Consider the following 26,092-nt stretch of genomic DNA (forward strand, 5'->3'; position numbering starts at 1 on the left):
ATAATACTCCATGGTGTATGTGTGCCACGTTTTCCTTGTCCAGTCTATCATTGATGGGCATTTGGGTTGGTTCCAGGTCTTTGCTATTGTAAACTGTGCTGCAATGAACATTCGTGTGCATGTGTCCTTATAGTAGAACGATTTATAATCCTTTGGATATATACCCAGTAATGGGATTGCTGGGTCAAATGGGATTTCTATTTCTAGGTCCTTGAGGAATCGCCACACTGTCCTCCACAATGGTTGACCTGGTATACACTCCCACGAACAGTGTAAAAGTGTTCCTATTTCTCCACATCCTCTCCAGCATCTGTTGTCTCCAGATTTTTTAACGATCACCATTCTAACTGGCGTGTGATGGTATCTCAATGTAGTTTTGATTTGCATTTCTCTAATCACCAGGGATGATGAGCATTTTTTCATGTTTGTTGGCCTCATGTATATCTTCCTTTGTAAAGTGTCTGTTCATGTTGTCTGCCCACTTTTCAGTGGGCTTGTTTTTGTAAATCTGTTTTAGTTCTTTGTAGATTCTGGATATCAGCCCTTTGTCAGATGGGTAGACTGCAAAAATTTTTCCCATTCTGTTGGTTGCTGATTCACTCTAATGACTGTTTCTTTTGCTCTGCAGAAGCTGTGGGTTTGATTAGGTCCCATTTGTCTATTTTGGATTTTGTTGCCAATACTTTTGGTGTTTTGGTCATGAAGTTTTTGCCTATGCCTATGTCCTGAATGGTTTTGCCTAGATTTTCTTCCAGGGTTTTTATGGTGTTAGGACTTAGGTTTGTCTTTAATCCATCTGGAGTTGATTTTAGTGTAAGGTGTCAGGAAGGGGTCCAGCTTCTGCTTTCTGCACCCGGCTAGCCAGTTTTCCCAACACCATTTATTAAACAGGGAATCCTTTCACCATTGCTTGTTTTTGTCAGGTTTATCAAAGATCAGATGGTTGTAGATAGGTTGTGTTGTCTCCAAGGCCTCTGTTCTGTTCCACTGGTCTATATCTCTGTTTTGGCACCAACACCAAGCTGTTTTGATTACTGTAGCCTTGTAGTATAGTTCGAAGTCTGGTAGTGTGATGCCTCCTGCTTTGTTCTTTTTGCTTAGAATTGACTTGGCTATGCGGGCTCTCTTTTGGTTCCATATGAATTTTGAGGTTTTTTTTTTCCAGATCTGTGAAGAAGGTCATTGGTAGCTTGATGGGGATAGCATTGAATCTATAAATAACTTTGGGCAGTATGACCATTTTCATGATATTGATTCTTTCTAACCATGAACATGGAATGTTTCTCCATTTGTTTGTGTCCTCTCTTATTTCGTTGAGCAGTGGTTTGTAGCTCTCCTTGAAGAGGTCCTTTACATTCTTTGTTAGTTGTATTCTTAGGTATTTTATTCTCTTTGTAGCATTTGTGAATGGCTGTTCATTCTTGCTTTGGCTCTTTTTAAGTCTGTTATTGGTGTATAGGAATGCTTGTGATTTTTGCACATTGATTTTGTATCGTGAGACTTTGCTAAAGTTGCTTATCAGTTTCAGGAGATTTTGGGCTGAGCGATGGGATCTTCTAGATACCCAATCAAAGAGTTGAATAAATACTTCACCAAAGATGGGTGGCAAATAAGCACAGGAAAAGAAATTCAGTATCATTAGTCATTTAGTCGTTGGAGAAATGTAAATTATAACAATAAGATGGCATTACAAATCTATAAAAAGTCCAAAGGAGAAAACAGTAGTAACTAGTAATAATGCTAAAAGGATACAAAGCAGTTGAAACTCTTATGCATTGCTGGTGGGAATGCAAAATAGCACAGCCATTTTGGAAAATATTTAGGCAGTTTTTAAATAAAGTTACATATACACTTATATAACAAGGCAGCCCCTCTCCTGAGTGTTTATCCAAGCGAAATGAAAACCAAGGTTCACATAAAAACTTATTAAATGTTTGTAGCATGTGTAATTGCTAAAAATTACAAATAACTAAAATACCTGTCAGCGGATAAATGTATAGAAACAAATTGCAGCACCTCATGCAACAGAATACTTCTCAGCAATAAAAATGGAAGGATCTGGTGACAGAACAACAGTGGATGAATTTGGGCCAAGTATGGTGGCTCATGCCTGTAATCCTAGCATTTTGGGAAGCCAAGGTGGACAGATTGCTTGAACTTCAGGAGTTTGAGACCAGCGTGGGCCACATGTCAAAACGCCATCTCTACAAAAAATTAGCTCGGCATGGTGGTCCACCTTTTTTAGTTTCAGCTACTTGGGGGCTGAGGTGGGAAGATTGCCTGAGCCCAGGAAGTGGAGGCTGTGGTAGCCAAGATTGCACCACTGCACTCTAGCCTGGGTGACAAAAGGAGACCCTGTGTCAAAAAATAAAAAAAAAATAAAAAAAGAATGTGGTCAAATTTCATATGCATTATATGAAGTCAAAGACACGAGATGCACATAACTACCTACTGTATGATTTCATTATACATTCTTGAAAAGACAAAACTATAGAGGCAGAAAACACATCTAGGGTGGGGCAGGGGACTTTGAGAAATGATAGAAATTTCTATATCTTGATTGCGTTCGTGGTGACATGACTGTATTTTTTAATACAGAACATTATGTTAAAAATTACATTTTTCTATATGTAACTTAATTTTTTAATAAAGGATGCAATAAAATGAGAAGAGTAATTATTTCTCATATTTAAAGAAGGTCATTTCAAAGCCAGACTATTTTGTATTTTCAGGTTTAGAAAACAATCAGACCTGGCCGGGCGCAGTGGCTCACGCCTGTAATCCCAGCACTTTGGGAGGTAGAGGATCACCTGAGGTCAGGAGTTCAAGACTAGCCTGACCAACATGGAGAAACCCCATTCTCTACTAAAAATACAGAATTTGTTGGGCATGGTGGCACATGCCTGTAATCACAGCTCCTTGGAAGGCTGAAGCAGGAAAAGCACTTGAACCCAGGAGGCGGAGGTTGCGATGAGCTGAGATCGCGCCATTGCACTCCAGCCTAGGCAACAGGAGTGAAACTCCATCTCACATAGATAGATAGATAGATAGATAGATAGATAGATAGATAGATAGATAGAAGTCAGATCAAAACACAATCATATATATAAAACATAACGGAAATTTCTGAACCAAGAGCCATAGGAAAGATTGATGTAATCTATTCTTACATTTCAGTTCTCTGGTCTAAAACTCAGAGTTACATAATTATTGTAAAAATTACTTATTTAAATTAAAATATATTTTTTTAAAGTTAATTTTCTGTTGACTGAATATTCAGGTGTGTAACATGAACATTTGTATATTTTTAAAAATCTTCATAGGTCCTTTAAAGGCGTGGCTAGGGCGAAGTACATCTCTCTCTGAAGACTACATGTGGTGCAACACCATTTTTTTTTCTTGAGATGGAGTCTCACTCTGAAGCCCAGGCTGGAGTGTGGTGGTGCAATCTCAGCTCATTACGACCTCCACCTCCCAGGTTCAAGCGATTCTCCTGCCTCGGCCTCCCAAGTAGTTGGGATTACAAGCGTGTGCCATAACACCCAACTACTTTTTGTATTTTTAGTAGTGATGGGGTTTCTCCATGTTGGCCAGGCACTGGTCTTGAACTCTTGACCTTGGGTGATCCGCCCGCCTTGGCCTCCCAGAGTGCCAGGATTACAGATGTGAGCCACCAGGCTGGTCTCAACCTCCTGACCTCAAGTTTTCCACCCACCTAGGCTTCCAAAAGTTCTGAGGTTATAAGCATGAGCCACCACGCCAGGCCACACCACCATTTTTTAAAGCTCCCAATCTAGCAAAATTAATGCATCATCTAACATTGTATATATGTCATAAAGCTGTATTTTTCAAGAGCAGGGGCATGAATTACATAAAGTTTAGTACAGTTGTTTAGCTGTGGTAAAGAATAGGGAAAATGTTCATTAGGTGGATGCAAAGTTACTGGGATTATACTAGTTCTTAAATTCAATGGTCTGTTCATATGTTTTCTTATGCTTTACGCTTACTTCTAATGTATCAAATATTACATTTTTAAAGCTAACAAGGAACACATAGGGTCACTTCCCTTTGCTGTTGCTATAGTTGTATTTCTAAAACATCCGATCATATTACTCTTTTGTACATTTCCTAACATTTTTAGGATAGCATTCAGATTTTTTTTCGTGGTAAGGTGACCATATGAGTATTCTTTTAGAAGTGAAGGAATACTACAAATGATTATTCCAGGAAATAGGCCTAAACCAGGTTGCATGGTTACCCTCCCTCCTTTAAGGCCCTCTGTGATCCAGTTTCTTCTGATCCACTCTGAGTTTGTGCTTAAAGTTAGGCTGTATCATCCTGTTCACAGTTTGTCAGTCAAGCATTCTTTGAAATTTCCATTCCTTTCCTCATATTGTCCCTTTGTTGCCATATTAAATCTTACATATTTTCTGTCAAGATTTGATATAGGTGGTTACTTCTCTAGGAAGCTTTTCTTAACCATTGTCATTCTCTCTACCTGGCCAAAATGTGAGTCCTTCTTCTTAGCTGTCAGCCCCTGATCCTGTATGTGTATATTTTATCAAACCAATTATTGATAAACTGCTGTAGTTGCTTCTTTTTTATGTTTTCATTAGATACAGGAATATATTTTAAGCCCATACGTCTAGTGGAAAGCTTATGTACTGAATAAATACCTGTTTGAAAAACTGTGACAGTAACAGATACTGACAGATTGCCATCTTTCATTTTGGTATCTTTTAAATGATTGCTGCTTTATATCTTCATACATTTATATCTCAGAATATTTATGTACTAAGATTATTATATATATCTGTAAAATTACCTTATGCTTTGCCTCTGTATGTGTGCGTGTATGTGTTTTATTGTGGTTTAAAAAGCATAACATGAGGAGTAAAAAAAAATTTTTAGGCCGGGCGCGGTGGCTCACGCCTGTAATCTCAGCACTTTGGGAGGCCGAGGCGGGCGGATCGCAAGGTCAAGAGATTGAGACCATCCTGGTCAACATGGTGAAACCCCGTCTCTACTAAAAATACAAAAAATTAGCTGGGCACGGTGGCGGGTGTCTGTAATCCCAGCTACTCAGGAGGCTGAGGCAGGAGAATTGCCTGAACCCAGGAGGCAGAGGTTGCGGTGAGCTGAGATCGTGCCATTGCACTCCAGCCTGGGTAACAAGAGCGAGACTCCGTCTCTAAATAAATAAATAAATAAATAAATAAATAATAAATAATTTTTAAGAGATGGGTCTCACTATGTTGCCCAGGCTGATCTCAAACTCCTGGACTCAAGCAATCCTCCTGCCTGAGCCTCCCAAAGTGCTAGGATTACAGGAGTAAGCCACTGTGCCCAGCCTTCTTAATAAATTTTTAAGTATACAGCACAATATTATTAACTATAAGCAGAGTGCTCCACATCAAATCTCTAGTTTCATTTTAATGTATACACTTTTTTCCTGTATTAATGGGTTGTTTTGTTTTGTTTGAGACAGTCTTGCTCTGTCACCAGACTGAAGTGCGGTGGCGCAGTCTCAGCTCACTGCAACCTCTGTCTCCCAGGTTCAAGTGATTCTCCTGCCTCAGCCTCCCGAGTAGCTGGGACTACAGGTGCACACCACCACACCCAGTGAATTTTTATATTTTTAGTAGAGATTGGGTGTCACCATGTTGGCCAAGATCGTCTTGATCTCTTGACCTCGTGATCCACCCGCCTTGGCCTCCCAAAGTGCTAGGATTACAGGCATGAGCCACCACTCCCGAACTATAAGCTTTTTTTTCTGTATTAATGTTCTTAACCATTTGTCATTTCTTTAAATGCTTTACCAGTAGGAATTTTATTATGTATATCATATTATGTGATATGTAAATTTTCTTTCTTTGTATATAATCAGAATTGTTGGTTGTTTTCTGTTACCTTTTTCTTTCTCATACGGTTTCCTTTCCCTACATTTCCTAATCATTTAAATATTCAGCTTTTTCTCCTTCTAATAGCCTTATTTTTTTAGATTTAAATCTTTGAGATTTGTTTGCACAAGTCATTCATTTCACTTCGATTTGTTCTTCAAGTAATTATTCTTACCTTGTATTATAAGTATGCCCACTCTTTTATGAGGATCATGATTCTGTCTGCACAAAAGTGTCATGTTACTGTTTTAATGGTTTAAGATGGTTTAGGTATTGTGCACATTGTTTGGATAACCATTTGCTTGTGTTATTGTCAGTCTGCAAGGTCACCAGCAGAAATTGCTCGTTGATTTATTTTGAGCTGATCACTCAGAATAGATATAGCAAGATCTTGTTTGATACTACAGCCTATAGTGTGTTCAGGGAGAAAAAGCTAGTGTCCATGAACTCTTAAGAATAGAACTGAGATTTTGTGATGTGAACTCCTGGTCCAGTGTGCTTCCCACTATACACCAAACCTCCTTTTGGAGGTAAATATAAAGAACTATTACAGGCCAAGTGCAGTGGCTGACGCCTATAATTCCAGCACTTTCGGAGGCCAAGAGTGGTGGATCACCTGAGGTCAGGAGTTCGAGACCAGCTTGGCCAATGTGGTGAAACCCCATCTCTACTAAAAATACAAAAATTGGGCCAGGCATGGTGTCACATGCCTGTAATCCCAGCTACTCTAGTCTGAAGCAGGAGAATAGCTTGAACCCAGGAACCAGAGGTTGCATTAAGTTGAGATCACACCATTGTACTCCAGCCTGGGCAACAAGAGCAAAACTTTGTCTCAAAAAAAAAAAAGAGAGAGAGATTGCAAAAAGAGAATATAATCTCTACATCAGACTGCTGACATACGATTTTCCTTTTTACTCTTCCTTGTTTCCAATACTTGGAATTTATATGTAAGCTTGACAGTAAAATTTCAGGGTCTTGAATTGCCAAGAATTAATGTGCGTTAGCCTGCTTCGTAATCCATTCTTTGAGAAATATTTTAGTTCTTTAAATTTCAGGAGTTAACCTTTTACTGCTTGAATTTTTTGCTTGAGTTTTTCACGCTTCTAATGATAGTTTTTATTTTTTAATTTATTATATAATGTCCTGCTAATAATACAGTACATTGGATAATTTCCCATTTCCTAGAATTTATTAATCTTTTCTTTACTGAATCATTTGCTACTTTGTATCACTTAAGATTTGCATCAGTGTGCATTTCTTAACATTTCCTTAAAAATGTTACTGTGGGCCGGGCGCGGTGGCTCAAGCCTGTAATCCCAGCACTTTGGGAGGCCGAGGCGGGTGGATCACAAGGTCGAGAGATCGAGACCAACCTGGTCAACATGGTGAAACCCCGTCTCTACTAAAAATACAAAAAAATTAGCTGGGCATGGTGGCACGTGCCTGTAATCCCAGCTACTCAGGAGGCTGAGGCAGGAGAATTGCCTGAGCCCAGGAGGCGGAGGTTGCGGTGAGCCGAGATCGCGCCATTGCACTCCAGCCTGGGTAACAAAAGCGAAACTCCGTGTCAAAAAAAAAAAAAAAAAAAAAGTTACTGTGAACTTTACTCTGCCATATTATTTTTAATTATTATACAACAAAATTGACTAATTTTTCTTTTTATGTACAGTCTTAAGAATTTTAACATGTTTAGATTTTTGTAGTCATCACCACAATTAAGATACAGAACAGTATCCTCATCTCAGAAGACTTCTTCATGCTCTCCTTTTATAGTCATATGCTCATACCACCTGAAACTCCTGGACATCAGTGATTTGTTTTTCATTACTATAGTTTTGTCTTTGTAAGATTTTCATATAAATACAGTTTGTAACCCTTTAGAGCATAATGTCTTTCGCTGAGCATAATGTCTTCCCTGAAAATAATATTTTTGAGATTAATTCAAGTTGTGTGAGTCAAAGTTCGTTTGTTTTTACTGCTAAGTAATATTCCACTGTTTGGATACATCAGTTTGTTTTATCCATCCAGCCACTAAAGGACATTATGTCCAATGTTTGGCTGTCGTAACTAAGTCTGTCATGAATATTTGTATACAAATTTTTGTCTGAACATAAATATTACTTTCTATTAAGTAAATGGAGTAAAATTGCTTGGATTTATGGTAAGTATATATTTAATTTTATTTGAAACGCCAAATCATTTTCCAGAGTCGCTGTACCATTCTGCATTCCTGCCAGCAATATATGAGCTTTGAGCTTCAGTTATTATGTATCCTCATTGGTACTTGATAATTTTTAATTTTTACTTTAGCTCTCCTTCTAAGTATATATTAGTATAGTAGTATATCATTATTTAACATATATATATATATATTTTTTTTTTTTTTTGAGACAGTCTTATTCGTTGTCTAGACTGGAATGCAGTGGTCCGATTTGGGATTACAGCGTCTGCCACCACACCCAGCTAATTTTTTGTATTTTTAGTAAAAGCATTGTTCACCACATGTCCAGGCTGATCTTGAACTTTTGGGCTCAAGCGATCTACCCACCTTGGCCTCCCAAAGTGCTGGGATTACATGCATGAACCACCACACCCGGTCTAACGTATTTTTTGCTAATACTAAAGATGTTAAGGCTGGGTGCGTTGGCACACACCTATAATCCCAGCACTTTGGGAGGCCAGGACAGGTGAATCCCTTGAGTCCAGGAGTTTGAGACCAGCCTGGCCAACATGGCAAAACCCCATCTCTACTAAAAATAAAAAAATTAGCTGGGCATGGTAGCACACATCTGTAATCCTACCTACTTGGGAGGCTGAGGCACGAGAATGGCTTGCAGATGGGAGGCAGAGGTTGCAGTGAGCTGAGATCACACCACTCCACTCCGGCCTGGTGACAGAGAGACTCTGTCTCAAAAAAAAAAAAAAAAAAATGCTAAGCATGGTGGGTCTTGCCTGTAATCCCAGCACTTTGGGAGGCCAAGGCAGGTGGATCACCTGAGGTGTGGAGTTTGAGACCAGCCTGACCAACATGGAGAAACCCTGTCTTGGCCAGGTGAGGTGGCTCACACCTGTAATCCCAGCACTTTGGGTGGCTGAGGCAGGCAGATCAGGAGATCAAGACCACCCTGGTCAACACAGTGAAACCCCTTCTCTACTAAAAAAAAGAAGAAACCCAGTCTCTACTAAAAATACAAAAGAAATTAACTGGGCTTGGTGGTGCAAGCCTGTTATCCCAGCTACTCAGGAGGCTGAGGCAGGAGAATCGCTTGAACCCGGGAGGCGGAGGTTGCAGTGAGCCGAGATTGCACTGTTGGACTCCAGCCTGGGCAAAAAGAGCAAAACTCCATCTCAGAAAAAAAAAAAAAATTTTTTTCATGTGTTTATTTATTTGTCAGCCTTGTGTCCTCTTTGCGAGAGCCATATTTATTATTTATTTCCATCTAGCTCATTTTGAAGAGGATGTTAATTGTCACTCGTATTAACCCAGTCTAAAAATGATAGACCAGTATTGACTATCAGATACAATTAAGTTTAGTTCACTCTTTTATGATGCACATGTTCACTAAAAAGTTTGAGCTTTCTTCTATTTAAGGTCCCTTACCAACAGAAAAGTAGAAGAGCCCACATTTTCCACTGTCATTATATGAATTTTTAGAATTTTTAAAGTATCTTATAAATGTAGATAATATGCATGTATCACACACCCATATATGCATAATCATTTTCCTTACTGTTATTCTCTAGTCTTAATTCATACTTTATTTTCCATGTAAATTTAGTTTTCTAAACTTAAACATTTCAGAAGCTTTACGTTAATAATAAAATTAATCTTCAAGGTGTGTGGTTCCTGTCGTTAGTCACAAGCTGAATGATTCTCACTGATTCAACCAGTTAGTCAGAGATAAAAAGCTATAGTTCTTTTAAAGAGATAAAAACGATTATCAAGGAAAGGGGCTAATAAGAATTTTATTTTGATTAAAGTAGTGCTGGCTGCTATAATCAATTAATTTCAAAATCTCAGGGTTTAACACAGGAGAAATTTATTTCTCCCATTCATAACCATAAAGTATCATTAGGGGAAGTAGGGTGTCACTGCTCCCCCAGTCTTTCAGGGACCAGAGTTTTCCTGGGGTATTGGTGTCCTGGCAGGCAGGAGAAGATAGAAAGGGCACTCCTACTTCTTAATTTGCCTAGAAATGTACAATACACATTAGCGTTTCTTTCCAGGAACAACATTTTTTCATGGAAACAGGAGGACAAAGAAGGTGGGTTGGAAGACATTATTAGTTAACAGATACTTACTGTCATCTGATGATCCTGTCCAGGCTCAGAGCAATGTTAATCAAAGGCAGAAGTAGTTTAGTACTCAAAGATTACAATAGTGGCCTCCCTTTCTCAATTTTATATTCCTTGTATTTTGTTTCATTTGTCCTCCAGAAAGATGAAGTTACTGAATAATGACTTGTGGACATATTAGGATAACATTGCTGATGTGAAGGACAAAATAGCAAAACTTGAAAGGAGAAGTTCTAAATTTTCTTTTGGTGTCTGATCAGCTATATTGTTATAGAATTATGTCTGTGAGAAAGCAGAATGTTTCCCAGTCAATAAGAGCAAGCTTTTTATTTTAAGGTAATGCAGTGGAGTCCCTTTAAAAGTAAACTTAAGATGAATACCAATGTGCGAAACAGATTGGAATGGTAATTCTTTATTTGAAACATGTAATGGGACAACCAAGTGTCTCTGTTCCCTCGTAACCCCTGAAAAGAAACTTCTTTAAAACTATGGAATAGCTTCAAATATTTCTAGTGTAGGATAATAGAACATTAGAAGAAAAGAAAGTGGTATTTATAATGAGTAGGACAAGGATATAACCAAAATAAAGCAATTCTTCAACATTACTCTTTTCCAGCTTAATTTCCCAGTGATTATTATTTATATATCACTTTTTTAGTAATTTAGCAAATAGAGTTGTTTCAAATTCAAGGGAATTTTTTTAAATCTTGTCTTTCCTTGCAGACCTCATTACCATTGTACTTAGTACTGTAATTTAGAATTTATCTGACGGTATCTCAGGACCTTTGAACATCTTCTAAGTGTATTAGGGTGATTTGTTAAGCACTAATCTTTATAACTTGACAGTGTTTCGATACTCTACTTTCTGCATTCTGACATGGGTCATTTAATTATTATGTTTAGTAAAATCCTGACATCATCTGACTAATGTTTCACCAAAGGCAGCACCACTCATTCCTGTAATTCTTTTTTTCTTCCTTTTTTTTTTTTTTTCAAGATAGTCTCTCACTCTGTTGCCCAGGCTGGAGTACATTGAGGTGATCTTGACTCACTGCAACCTCTGCCTCCCCAGTTCAAGTCACTCTCCTGCCTCAGCCTCTCTAGTAACCAAGATTTCAGACATGTGCCACCATGCTTGGCTAATTTTTGTATTTTTGGTAGAGACAGGGTTTTGCCATGTTGGCCAGGCTGGTCTCCAACTCCTGACCTCAGGTGATCCACCCACCTTGGCCTCCCAAAGTGCAGGATTACAGATGTGAGCCACTGCACACAGGGCCAGGTCATTCTTCATACCTCTAATTCTTAAGAGTTACTGTCAGGGCACGTTGGAAATATCTTTTGCTTGAGTGATCTGAAAACTGAAAATTGATTACTTTTTCTTTTTTAGACAGAGTCCCACTCTGTTAACCAGATTGGTGTGCAGTGGCCTGATCTCGGCTCACTACAACCTCCACCTCCCAGATTGAAGTGATTCTCTTGCCCCAGCCTCCAAATAGCTGCAACTACAGAAATGTGCCATGATACCTGGTAATTTTTTTGTATTTTCAGTTGAGATAGGTTTTCACCATTTTGGCCAGGCTCGTCTCGAACTCCTGACATCAGATATCTTCCCACCTTGGCCTCCCAAAGTGCTGGGATTACAGATGTGAACCACCGCGCCTAGCCGGAAACATGAAAATTTTTAAGTAAAATCAACTAGTCCAAGTGCAGTGGCTCATGCCTGTAATCCCAGCACTTCGGTGTGTCACAAGGACAGGAGTTCGAGACCAGCCTGGCCAACATAGTGAAACCCCATCTTTACTAAAAATACAAAATTTAGCCAGGTGTGGTGGCAAGCGCCTGTAGTCCCAGGTACTTCAGAGGCTGAGGCGGGAGAATCACTTGAACCTGGGAAGCAGAGGTTGCAGTAAGCTAAGACCACATCATTGCACTTCAGCCTGGGTGACAGAGTGAGACTCCATCTTAAAAAAAAAAAAAAAAAGAGGGCTAGGCATGGTGACTCATGCCTGTAATCCCAGTCCTTCAGGAGACTAAGGTGGGTGGATCACAAGGTCAGGAGTTCAAGACCAGCCTGAGCAACATGGTGAAACCACTTTACTAAAAATACAAAAATCAGCTGGGCATGGTGGCGCATACCTGTAATCCCAGCTACTTGGGAGGCTGAGGCAGGAAAATCACTTGAACCGAGGAGGCAGAGGTTGCAGTGAGCCAAGATCAAGCCATTGCACTCCAGCCTGGGTGACAGAGCAAGACTCCATCTCAAAAAAAAAAAAAAAAAAAAAGGAAAAGGAAAAATCAGCTAAAACTATCAGCTACTTCCTGCAGCACTCTACTTAATGATTTCCCTTTTAACTTACCTACATATGTTCACCTTTATGGTTTGTAGTATATCAAGTGAGGAAGATAATAGTTACACCAGATAAATTTACCAATTAAGTAATGGAATATTGGCCTGGCGCAGTAGTTCACACCTGTAATCCTAGCACTTTGGTCAAGGCAGGTGGATCACCTGAGGTCAGGAGTTCAAAACCAACCTGACGAACATGGTGCACCCTCCGTCTCTACTAAAAATACAAAAATTATTTTTTTTTTTTTGCTGGGCATCATGACATGCGCCTGTAATCTGAGCTACTTAGGAAGCTGAGACAGGAGAATCTCACTTTAACTCCGGAGGCAGAAGTTGCAGTGAGCCGAGATTGTGCCACTGCATTCCAGCCTAGGTGACAGAGCAAGACTCTGTCTCTAAAATAAAATAAAATAAATAATGGAATATCAATATTAAGTGTGCTTTATTATAAAAATTACATCATTTATTCAAAAGATGTATAAAAGACCTATTCAAGGCCCGGCACAGTGGCTCACACCTGTAATCCCAGGAGTTTGAGACCTGCCTGGCCAATATGGTGAAAGCTCATCTCTACTAAAAATAACAAAAAAAAGAAAAAAATTAGCCAGGCGTGGTGGTGCACACAACTGTAGTCCCAGCTACTTGGGAGGCTGAGGCAGAAGAATCACATCAACCCAGGAGGCGGAGGTTGCAGTGAGCCGAGATTGCACCACTGCACTCCAGTCTGGGTGACAGAGCAAGACTCCACCTCAGGGAAAAAAAAAAAAAAAAAGACCTATCAAAATTGGAATTCTCTTTTACATTGTGATCCTTCATCAGTTTTACTTTCCTCAATTCTGATATTTATCTTTCTGGAAAACAGAGACAAAAGACTTGAATAGATGTTTCAGGAAACAGAAATTCAAATGCCAATAAAAAATAAGAAAGTGGCCGGCACCAATGACTCACGCCTGTAATCCCAGCACTTTGGGAGGCCGAGGCAGGCAGATCACCAGGTCAGGAGCTTTGAGACCAGCCTGGCCAACATAGTGAAACCCGATCTCTACTGAAAATACAAAAATTAGCCAGGCATGGTGGCAGGCACCTGTAATCCCAGCTACTCAGGAGGCAGAGGCAGGAGAATCATTTGAACCCGGGAGATGGAGGTTGCACTGAGCCAGGATTGCGTGATTGCACTCCAGCCCAGGCGACAGTGCAAGATTCCATCTCAAAAAAAAGTAAAAGAAAAAATGCTCCTCCTCATTGTATTTAGAGAAATGTAAGTTAAAACCACTACCCATATGTAATAGAGTTTCCAGGCTTAAAGCAATGTGATATCAAGTATCGGTAAAAACATGAAGACACGGCAACTGTCAATGACTAGTAGCTGTTAACAGTTTGGGAATATCTAATAACATTCTACAAACACGTACTGTATGATCCAGCAGTCCTATTCTTAAAGCTGGTTAGGAATAGGATTTTGTCTCTATTTTCCAGAGAAACAAATATCAGAATTGAAAGTAAAATTGATTAAATATTATAACATAAAAGAGAATTCCAATCTGGATAGATCTTTTACTACATTTTTTTTAATACTTGATGTATCTTATTGCAATAAAGCATACCTAATAATATTGATATTCTCAAAGTGTGGTCTGTGAATCCTTGGGGGTTTCCAGGACAGGTCCATGAAGTCAGAACTGTTTTCATGGTAAGATCAAGATGTTGTTTGCTTTTTTTTTCACTTTCACTATCTTGCAAGTGTGCTGTGGAGTATTGATGTCATACCAAGGAATATCCATGTTTTCTGCAAAGGTTATTAAAATATACCTTTTTCCAAACTATTTTGTGAGACTGAATTTTCTTCATATGCTTTAATGAAAACAATATATTGTAACCATGCAAAACATATATAAGCATGTTCATCGCAGTATTATCCATAATGGACTGAAACTCAAAACAGTGTAAAAGTTGATCAATGATAGATGAATAGGGGGTATTCTAAATATTACACAGAACTGAAAACTAATGAACTCTAGGTACATGCAACATATATAAATCTGAAACATAGATGTTAAATGAAAAAAGACTCAGTACATATTGTATGATTACATTTATGTATTGGTCAACAGTACACATAAAAAACTTTAGGAGTGCAGACTTAGGGAGTTAAAATACACCAATTCCCAAATAATTCATAATAACTGTTGCCCTTGGCAGAAGAAAGATATATTGGAAGGAGATGCTGGCAGTGTTTTATTTCTTGATGTGGGTGGTGGTTACACAAGTACTTTTGCTTTATATTCATTAAGTTTTATACTTATAAATGTACTTTTTGATATTATTTTCACATTAAAATACTTCAAGTAGAAATTTTTTAGAAAATGTGGTTAAATATTTTAGATTCAGATATTTTAACTATAAAATTTGGATAAAAATAATTTGATGTCTACTTTTAAAAAATTTGATTAAGCAAAATATTCATGACACTACATTTTTGTTTAGACATAGTGCTATTTAAGTGTATATTTATTTCCGTATGTTGTGTCTTTATTCTCCAGATTGATCTATTCGTTTGTCCTTTTTAACCAAATATTTTATACTTTCTCATTAATTATACAAAAATTTAGACTTGAAGCTTTACCTTAAAATAACAACTGCGATAAATATTATTATCTTAGTACTATGCAAACAGATTATCTCTTTTTTTAGTTTTTCATTAAATTTTTTTTTTTCATTTGATACAGATAGTCGTGCAAGCACTGCAGTGTTCCCATTACTCGATTCTTTGGCAGTTGGTGAAAATTACAGATGGTTCTCCTTCCAAAGTAAGTAAGAGTTTCTGTAGGCAGAAGGGTTATTACTGAAATAATAACCTTGCATAACTATTTACTAATTTATTAGTTATTGTATAATGTAAATTATAATGTTTAATAAAATATATTATTATTACCAGTTTTTGGTTTATCTTATGAGTAAGTATATATTACCTCTTTGGGAAGAGCCAAAATCTTCAAGCAAAAGACACATAGCTGTTTGTACATATATAGAGAGAAATATATGTATATCTACACGCACGCACACACACACACACACACACACACACACATATACAGATTAAAAATTCTTACTAAAAAATCACTGTAGTCGGCACAAGAACTTTTTTTAAAAAAAAAAAAAGATGGAGTTTCACCATGATGGCCAGGCTGGTCTTGAACTCCTGACCTCAGGTGATCCACCCACCTCGGCCTCCCAAAGTAGTAGGATTACAGGCGTGAGCCATCGTGCCCGGCCAACGCAAGAACTCTTATATGTAACATGCTATTAAAAAGAATAACACAGGCTGGGCATGGTGGCTCACGCCTGTAATCCCAGCACTCTAGGAGGCCAAGGCAGGCAGAACACTTGAGGTCAGGAGTTCAAGACCAGCCTGGCCAACATGGTGAAACTTTGTCTCCACTAAGAATACACAAATTAGCCGGGCATGGTGGTGCACACCTTTAGCCTCGGGAGGCTGAGGCAGGAGGATCACTTGAACCTGGGAGGTGGAAGTTCCAGCGAACCCAGATCATACGCTCCAGCATGGAGTGACAAAACAAGACTCCATCTAAATAATAATAATAATACAAAAATTAGTAGGTGTGGTGGCAGATGCCTGTAATCCCACCTACTCAGGAGGCTGAGGCAGGAGAATCACTTGAACCTAGGAGGCAGAGTTTGTAGTGAGCCAAGATTTCATCATCGTACTCCAGCCTGGGAGACAAGAGCAAAACTCCATCTCAAAAAAAGAAAAATAAAATAACATCATTAAAAGGTAATAATATGTACCTTTGATTCTAGCATATGATACATAGGGACACAAAGTGAATAACCTTCTTGAAGTTAAAAAGAACTTAAATACTGGGTAAAAAAAAAATTTTTTTAATGTATCCATGACCATGCAAAAAAGAAAGAAAAATGTGGGCTAGGGATTAAATGAAAGTAAGATCAAGAAAGCCAAAAAAGTCACTGAAGCCAGCTTTACCTTGAGGATCTTTTTCTTTTTTTTTTTTTTAGACAAAGTTTCGCTCTTGTTACCCAGGCTGGAGTGCAATGGCACGATCTTGGCTCACCACAACCTCCGCCTCCTGGGTTCAGGCAATTCTTCTGCCTCAACCTCCTGAGTAGCTTGGATTACAGGCACGTGCCACCATGCCCAGCTAATTTTTTGTATTTTTAGTAGAGATGGGGTTTCACCATGTTGACGAGGTTGATCTCGATCTCTTGACCTCGTGATCCACCCGCCTCGGCCTCCAAAAGTGCTGGGATTACAGGCGTGACCCACTGCGCCCAGCCGAGGATCTTTTCTAATGTCGACAGTAGAAGGTCTTTCCACGTTAGAATGTATCATAGGTGGCTACATCTCCATGAAAATTTTGAGATCCTGAAATGCTACTCTCAGCACAGGGTCAGTGAACTAGAAATAAACCCACTCCAGTTCCATTTAGGGGCTGAGGGATTATATGGAAAAAGTCTGTCTTAAAATTTGTCATTGATTAGGCTGACAAATCAGCGTGGTGGCTCACGCCTGTAATCCAGGCACTCTGGAGGCTAAGGTGGGCGGATCACCTGAGGTCAGGAGTTCAAGACCAGCCTGACCAACATGGTGAAACCCTGTCTTTAAAAAAATAAATAATAATTTAAAAATAAAAATTTGTCATTAATTAAAATGGGGAAAAATAAATATCCTATTAAAGTTTATAACTATGACTTAGCTTTTGCCTAGGTTTTTACCTGAATTCATATTTTTATGGGAAAAAAGAAAAAGAAGTTTAGATTTTTGATTAAGTGTTCTATAGTGGTGGTATCCCCAAACACCTAACAGAATCATATCTAAATCTCTTCTAAAGGAACTTGCCTTAAAGAATTTTCCACAAGTAAAATCTTAAGAAAAGTGAGTACACAGCAAAAATACCACTCAAGGCCAGGCTCAGTGACTCACTCCTGAAATTCTAGCACTTTGAGAGGCTGAGGCGTGTGGATCACAAGGTCATGTGTTAAAGAACAGCCTGACCAACATCGTAAAACGCTGTCTCTACTAAAAATACAAATTAGCTGAGTGTGGTGGTGCATGCCTATAATCCCAGCGACTCGGGGATGCTGAGACAGGGAGCATCGCTTGAACCTGGGTGGCAGAGATTGCAGTGAGCCAAGATCACACTATTGCACTCTAGCCTGGGCGACAGAGCGAGACTCTGTCTCAAAAAAAAAAAAAAAAAAAAAAAAAAAGAGAAAAGAAAACAACCATGAAGAGAATCAGACAAAAAAATAGTTCCTGTTGGAATTACGACACAAATATAAAGTAAATGTTTCAGTTATTTCATGTAATGAGGCTTGAACATGAGTAAAAAGCAAACATTTGATAAAGAACCAAATAAAGATATTAGTATATTTGTGTATCTTCACAACAGAAGCTGCTTAACTAGTAAACATGATTAATGCATTTGCATATAGAACCAACAGCTTGATATGGAGTGTTATTTTTTCAGAGTAAGAATTTTTTTTCGTATTTTTGGTGAGTAATAATTTGAGGATCTCTGCATGTGGAAAGTCATTGGATTTCTAATTTTTTTTAATTAGAAGAATGGTAATATATTAGCCTCTTGGTTTTTCTCTTTTGTTAGTGATTTCAGTCTTGAAAAGCAAAAATAACAGTTAACCTTTTTATTAGTAATAAAAGCCACTTTAAAACTGTATTCTGGCCAGGCGCGGTGGCTCACGCCTGTAATCCCAGCACTTTGGGAGGCCAAGGCAGGTGGATCACAAGGTCAAGAGATCGAGACCATCCTGGTCAACATGGTGAAACCCTGTCTCTATTAAAAATACAAAAAATTAGCTGAGCATGGTGGCATGTGCCTATAATCCAAGCTACTCAGGAGGTTGAGGCAGGAGAATTGCCTGAACCCAGGAGGCGGTGGTTGCGGTGAGCCAAGATCGCGCCATTGCACTCCAGCCTGGGTAACGAGAGCGAAACTCCGTCTCAAAAAAAAAAAAAAAAACTGTATTCTAAAAATACAAAATTAGCCGGGCGTTGGTGGCGCATGTCTGTAATTCTAGCTATTTGGAGGCTGAAGCACAAGAATCACTTGAACTTGAACCTGGAAGGCGGAGGTTGCAGTGAGCCAGCATTGTGCCACTTGCACTCCAGCCTGGGTGACAGAGCGAGACTGTCTCAAAAAAAAAAAAAAAAAACCACACACACAGCCGTGTTACATTTTCATGTGTTTTGGAAATGTTCTTTAGTTTGATAAAGGAGACTGAATTTATGTATTAAAATTTGATAGGAAGGGTTTAATAATTATAAATTACTTTTATTACTCTTCTGATTTTTTAGATTTTTTTTACAGACATCATTTTTGTTGAGTTACTTGTATTTTGAATAAATATTGATAATTGCAGTTAGTAAATTAGAATATATTCTTTCCTAAAAATTGAGCATAATGGATGGTTAATTCCTCATTGTAAATCTATTAATAATTTAAATTTTTTCTTTTTTTTGGAAACAGAGTCTTGCTCTGTCACCCAGGCGGAGTCCAGTGGGGCAGTCTTGGCTCACTGCAACCTCCACCTCCCGGGTTCAACTGATTCCCCTACCTCAGTCTCCTGAGTAGCTGGAATTACAGGGGTATGTCACCATACCCAGCTAATTTTTATATTTTTAGTAGAGATGAGTTTCACCATGTTGGCCAGGCTGATCTCAAACTCTTGATCTCAAGTGATCCACCCACCTTGGCCTCCCAAAGTGCTGGGATTACAGGTGTGAGCCACTGCGCCCGGCCTAAATTTTGTCTTTTTACAACTATTTTCCATAATTGGCATGAGAATATCTATTCTCAAATCTACTTCTTTGAATAGTTTCTATTTTTTAATCTTGTTACAGCAGAATTATTTTGAAAGTCCTTGCCTCTATTTTTGTCTAACACATTATCCTAATAAAAGATACTTATATTTTTGTCATTAGTCATACTACATATTTCATTGGCAATGCAGATTTTGTTACCAGAACTGATATGGTTTGTTTTTTGAGACAAGGTCTCACTCTGGTTGCCCACTGTCGTGGCTCACTGAAGCCTCAACCTCCTGGGCTCAGGTTATCCTCCCACCTCAGCCCCCAAAGTAGCTGGAACTACAGGCCTGTCCCACCATGCCTGCCTACTTTTTTTTTTTTTTTTTTTTTTTGAGACAGAGTCTTGCTCTGTTGTCCAGGCTAGAGTGCAATGGCATGATCTTGGCTCACTGCAACCACTGCCTCTCAGGTTCAAGCAATTCTCCTGCCTCACTTCCCGAGTAGCTAGGATTACAGGGGTGTGCCACCATGCCTCATTTTTATATTTTTAGTAGAGACAGAATTTCACCATGTTTGCCACACTGGTCTCAAACTCCTGACCTCAGGTGATCCACCCATCTTGGCCTCACAAAGTGTTGGGATTACAGGCATGAGCCACCACCCCCAACCCACTGATTTTCTTTACGCCAGAAAGAGTGCTGCAGCATCTGTTATATACTTTATTCATTTGATTTGTATTTATAGTTTTGTGGGTGCATTTATATCATACGTGAATTTTTTTTTACTTCGATATTCGTTTCTCAAGTTATTTCTTTTCATTTTGAAGTTGTTGGTCTATTTTTTTTTTAAAGTCCAAGGTATATTCAGTAATCATGTGCATCAGTTCTGTCTATAATTTAAAAATGGTACTCTAAGTTATAATCTTCAAAAGGATGAATTTTTTTTCCCAAGAGGTGCTAAAGGAAGAAAGCATGAATTTTTAAGACACATACAAACTTTAAAAATTCATGTTTCATAGGGCACAGTAGCTTACACCTATAATCCCAGTACTTTAGGAGGCTGAGGTGGGTGGATCATGAGATCAAGAGGTCGAGACTATCCTAACCAACTTTGTTTCTAGTAAAAATAGAAAAATTAGCTGGTTGTGGTGGTTCGTTTCTATAGCCCCAGCTACTCAGGAGGCTGAGGCAGGATAATCACTTGAACCGAGGAGACAGAGGTTACAGTGAGCCGAGATCCTGCCTCTGCACTCCAGCCTGGTGACAGAGCAAGACTCTATCTCAAAAAAAAGAAAAAAAAAATTATGTTTCAGGCTGGACATGGTGGATCATGCCTGTAATCCTAGCACTTTGGGAGGCCAAGGTAGGCAGATGACTTGAGGTCAGGAGTTCGAGACCAGGCTGACCAACAGGGTGAAACCCTTCCTCTACTAAAATACAAAAAATAGCCAAGTATGGTGATGCATGCCTTTAGTCCTAGCTACTCAGGAGGCTGAGGCAGGAGAATTGCATGAACCCATGGGAAGTGGGGATTGCTGTGATCAGATATTGTACTATGGCACTCCAGCCTAAGCAACAGAGTGAGACTCTCTCAAAAAAAGGAAAAAAAAAAATAGCTGAAGCATAGGAGGGGACTTTGTTGTTGTCATTACCTTATTAGTATTTTACATTTTGTTTATTTGTTTTGAGACAGAGTCTCACTCTGTTTGCCCAGGCTAGAGCTCAGTGGCATGATTTCAGCTCACTTCCAGCTCCTCCTCCTGAGTTGAAATGATTCTCCTGCCTCAGTTTCCTGAGTAGCTGGAATTACAGTCACCCACCACCACATCCGGCTAATTTTTGTATTTAGTAGAGACAGAGTTTCACCATGTTGGCCAGGCTGGTCTCAAACTCTTGACCTCAAATGATCCACCCGCCTTAGCTTACCAAAGTGTTTGGATTACAGGCATGAGCCATCGCACCTGAACCTGTGTTTTACAATTTGTAAATCACATGAACGGAAATGTTTTAATTTAATTAACTCCTGGTGATAATCCTATAAAGTGGATGTTATCATAATCCTATTGCATAAGTAAGGAACCTGAGCCTTCCAGGGCTTGGGACTTCTCTGAGATCACAGACTTATGGCACAAGTCTTTTGAATCTTCCTAGTGGTCTCTCTGTTATCACTCTACATTTTTGTGTTATTGAGCTTTTGATACAACTAATTCTGCAGACTTTTGTGATGGTGGGTTTTTAAATTTTTAACAAATTTTCTAAGGTCCTGTTGGTTGACTCGTTATGGAACAGAAATTAGCAATGTCTGCTGATCAGTTGGGTGCTGTCACATCACTAGATTTCTTTCAGCTTTCTGTATGCCTAAAGCCATGTAGATGAGAAGTTACTGTGGTTTTAAGTGGTTCAGTTTGTGATGCCAGGACTAACAGTATATGGAAGTCTTCTGTTATAATGCACCTAAAACTCTGTCCTTTTTTCCCTTAATTTTTTTCCGAAGTGTAAATGTAATATGATAGATACTGGGATATTTATAGATGTTAAGTATATTTAATATTTGTAATGTTGGTCATTTAGAAGCAACCTGAAAGTTTATTACATGAAGTAATTTTGTTTTATTTTGTTGAGAAAATGTTAAAATGAAATGGGTGATTTGGATAGGGAGCACCAAGCCAGCTGACCACTGTCTGTTTTTCTTTCTTTAGTTATTAATATATTTATAGAAATGTTTAAATCTCTCAATAGGTCACGTACATTTTTATTAATAAACTATGCTTTTTTATATATAAAATACAAGGTAGAGTTGTTTTATAAATTTGAGCTCTCCTATGTGAGCATATGCTCATCCTATAAGAGGAAATATAAAAATGTTAATGTAAACAAAATAAAACTGAATCTTACCACTTGTAGATAACCACTGTTAATATTTTGGTGTGTTTTCTTCTAGTAGTTTTTCTTTTTCTTTTTCTTTTTTTCTTGAGGTTGAGTCTCGCCCTGTTGCCCAGGTTGGAGTGCCGTGGTGCAGTCTCTGCTCACTGCAACCTTCGCCTCCTAGGTTCAAGCGATTCTCCTGCCTCAGCCTCCCAAGTAGCTGGGTCTATAGGCATGTACCACCACACCCAGCTAATTTTTTGTAGTAGAGACAGGGTTTCACCATATTAACCAGGATGGTCTTGATCTCCTGACCTCATGATCCACAAACCTTGGTCTCCCAAAGTGTTGGATTACAGGCGTGAGCCACCGAGCCTGGCCTAGTACTTTTTCTTTTAATTTTATTGAGATTACAGTGTACTTTCAATTGTATCTTCTCTTCAATTAACACATTTTCTTCAGTTACTAAGAAAATTTTATAGAGAATATTTTTAATATATGCCTAGTCCATTTTGTAGCTATACCATAATTTATTTTACCTCTCTTTGATATTTAAGTTTAAATATTTTTACTAATAATGCTGTGATGGTGGGCATTCTGGTGCAAAAGCTTGTTGTATATACGTTTTTCATTGTTTCATCTTGTATTCTTAGAAATGGAATTGCTAAGTCAATGACTGTTTATACTTTTAAGGTTCTTGATACATATTGCCAAATTGCTTTTTAAAAAGTACTTTTTAAAATTTATTTTTCTTTCCTATTGTCATGAACAATGTCACTTAGGAAATTATGAATGGTAGTTATAATTTAGGTTTAAATTCAAGTTATAATTTAACTTATTTAACAGTATTCAATGAAGTATATGAGAAGAGTATATTAAGAAAAAGCTTAGATCATGATTTGAAATGGAAATGCACTGGGTTTCACCAATGGGTATTTCCTCTGTTTCCCTAATTTCCAGAGTTGGAACCTCTGGGGCAGTCTTACAGGTCATGCTCCGTGTACTTTGCTGCAGTGCCCCCCAGTGCTGGTTCTGTAAAAGCAGTGTTCGTTTTTTTCTTTGTAGCAAAAAACATCCTTCTTCCTTTAGCTCCTTCTGGATATATGCAAAGACATTTAAAGAGTCAGTTAAGAGTTAGGGCTAAAATGGGCAGGCACGGTTGCTTACACCTATAATCCCAGCACTTTGGGAGGGTGAGGTAGGTGGATCACAAGGTCAGGAGATCAAGACCATCCTAACCAACATGGTGAAACCCCAGGTCTACTAAAAATATTAAAATTAGCTGGGCATGGTGGTGCACACCTGTAATCCCAGCTACTTGAAAAACTGGGGCAGGATAACCACTTGAACCTGGGAGGCAGAGGTTGCAGTAAGCCAAGATTACGCCATTGCCTTCCAGCCTGGCAACAGATCAAGACTCTATCTCAAAAAAAAAAAAAAAAAAAAAAAAGTAAATAGTTAGGGCTAAAATAATTCCCCTATTGCCTTCTTTGGCCTGGGGATCTAGAATTTATCCTTATATTTTTTTCTCTCCTGAGAGGAGCTGTCCTACTTTCTATAGTCTTATATTTGTGCAACTCTCTGCCTTACCCTGCATGTTTCTATTTTAGACTGCAGTAAGGAGAGGCTAGGCCAAACATCCCTACCTCTAGACCCTCACCCTCTTTCTAATCCTTTATGTCAAAGAAAGTCAGTGAGGTGGCAAAAAAAAAAAAAAAAGGAAAGTCAACCTTTTTTTTTTTTTGCCACCTCACTAACCTGCTCAGTGAGGTGGCAAAAAGAAAAAAAAAAAAAAAGGAAAGTCAACATACCCTAGGTAGCTACAAGTCCAATCATTATTGAGGTGTTTAGCTGTGAAATTTGTTCCTGCATCACTGTCTTGACCAAAGGTTCTCCTCTGAAAATTCCTACTTGTTGACCTCCAAACAGACTGGAGAAAAGAGCAGTAAAGGTGAAGGTGGGACTGATGGTGGCCAAACCCCATGAGAAGACCTGTTTAACTTTGCTATTCCCACAAACATGCATTCCTAGAAATGTACTAGAAATAGGCTGAGATGCATAAAAATCTACAGGCTGCTTTCTGTAGCTCTTTCTTTAATCTTTCCTAACCACTCCTTCAGAATAGCAGTGAGCAATAGATAGCTCACTAGAGTCCTCTCCCAGAATTCCTGTAGTAACAAAATACAGATAGCACCTCCCTATCTGCAGAGTTACCTGCTTTGAGAGGAAAGGAGTGAGGCCAAGGCTGAGAAATAATAGCGATCCTTGTAGGAACAAATTATTAGTTGAAGTGTAACCATTTTATTTCACTTCTTTTCTTACAGAATCTTTTCCCCCACCTTTTATTTCTTGGAAATTCTGTTCATTAGTTAGTTCTAAGCCTTTCCTTTTGGTCATTCTGTGACTCCAGAGTTGTTCTTTAATACATGTGTTCCTGTTAGTATTATGTCCAATACCAAGTGCCTGATTGGCTGGTCTACAGTTCTTGTTAAATATCCATTTCATGTTCAGTTCTCAGAATATTCTTTTAAAAGAATCTGGGATGTAAAAGTAGGTGTCTGTTCATACCAAATTCTAAACTTCTCCAAAATTTTATTTGACTCAATGTTTTAAAATCCTCTGAAAACCAGAAATAAATATCTTCAACTTAGAAAATAACTTGCAAGTCATGGTTTTAGCATCCCATTAAGAATACCACGTTGTATATGCAGCCCTATGTTCCTGGGCCTCTATATATAGAGGCTTGCTTACTGGTAGGGAATCCCCTCTTTAAAAAATAGCAAAGGGTGGGCACAGTGGCTCCTGCCTGTAATCCCAGCACTTGGGGAGGCCAAGATGGGTGGACCACCTGAGGTCAGGAGTTTGAGACCAGCCTGGCCAACATGGTAAAACCCCATCTCTACTAAAATACAAAAATCAACCAGGCATGGTGGTACATGCATGTAATCCCAGCTACTCGGGAGGCTGAAGCAAGAGAATTGCTGGAACCTAAGAGGTGGAGGCTGCAGTGAGCCGAGATAACACCACTGCATTCCAGCCTGGGCAACAGAGCAAGACTTCATCTCAAAAGAAAAAAATTGATAAAAATAAATAAATCCAGCCTGACCAATATGGTGAAACACCGTCTCTACTAAAATTACAAAAAATATTAGCCGGGCATGGTGGCATGTACCTGTAGTCCCAGCTACTTTGGAGGCTGAGACAGAAGAATTGATTGAACCAGGAGGCAGAGGTTGCATTGAGACGAGATCACACCACTGCATTCCAACCTGGGTGACAAAGCAAGACTGCATCTGAAAATAAATAATCAGAGAGGAAAGGAAATAAACAGAGAGGAAACAAACAAATGAAAATAGCATAAGGCTTCCTCAGCCTCACTAGGCAGTCCACATGGATGCTGTTGTTACCTAGTAAGAGACAGTAGCCTTTAAAGCACCTCGTTTACAAATATCCAAACTGCTTAGGACATTTAATACTTCATGATCTAAGTAACAAGGCAGGACCAAGAAGATCAGTTATAAATAGCAAGTATTGCAATGTAAAAATATGTTTTAACTAAACTTATCAGAAGCCTAAAACAGTATTAAGAATATTTAGACATTTTGGAAAGCTGAGGCAGGAGGATTGAGGTCAGGAGTTCAGGAGTTCAAGACCAACTTGGCCAACGTAGCGAGATCCTATCTCTGTTTTTAAAAGTTATTATATGTGAAAAAGAATATTTAGAGAAAAAGAAAACTTTGTAGTACAAAGATTGGAGATTTCCTCTAGCCAAATTAGTGATAAATTTCCTTTCCTGTCAGGTTGAGTAAAAAAGAAATAGGTACCTTATCCTGCTTTATAGCCCCTAAGTGGTGCAGCATTTTCCTTCCTATAGATTTTC

At 38.6% G+C, this 26,092-nt stretch overlaps 1 protein-coding gene across 5 annotated transcripts in view; it reads left to right on the forward strand.

The window, feature by feature from the left end:
• Positions 1-26,092, forward strand: part of STAG1 (STAG1 cohesin complex component) — a 417,614-nt gene that overhangs the window by 335,785 nt on the left and 55,737 nt on the right. For all 5 annotated transcript variants that reach the window (XM_074405880.1, XM_074405879.1, XM_003930952.4 and 2 more), the window contains one exon: positions 15,270-15,350. In XM_074405880.1, coding sequence (XP_074261981.1) covers positions 15,270-15,350 — 81 coding nt within the window. The remainder of the gene's footprint in view (positions 1-15,269; positions 15,351-26,092) is intronic.

Source organism: Saimiri boliviensis, chromosome 9 (genome assembly GCF_048565385.1).
Source record: "Saimiri boliviensis isolate mSaiBol1 chromosome 9, mSaiBol1.pri, whole genome shotgun sequence".
NCBI classification, from domain to species: domain Eukaryota; kingdom Metazoa; phylum Chordata; class Mammalia; order Primates; family Cebidae; genus Saimiri; species Saimiri boliviensis.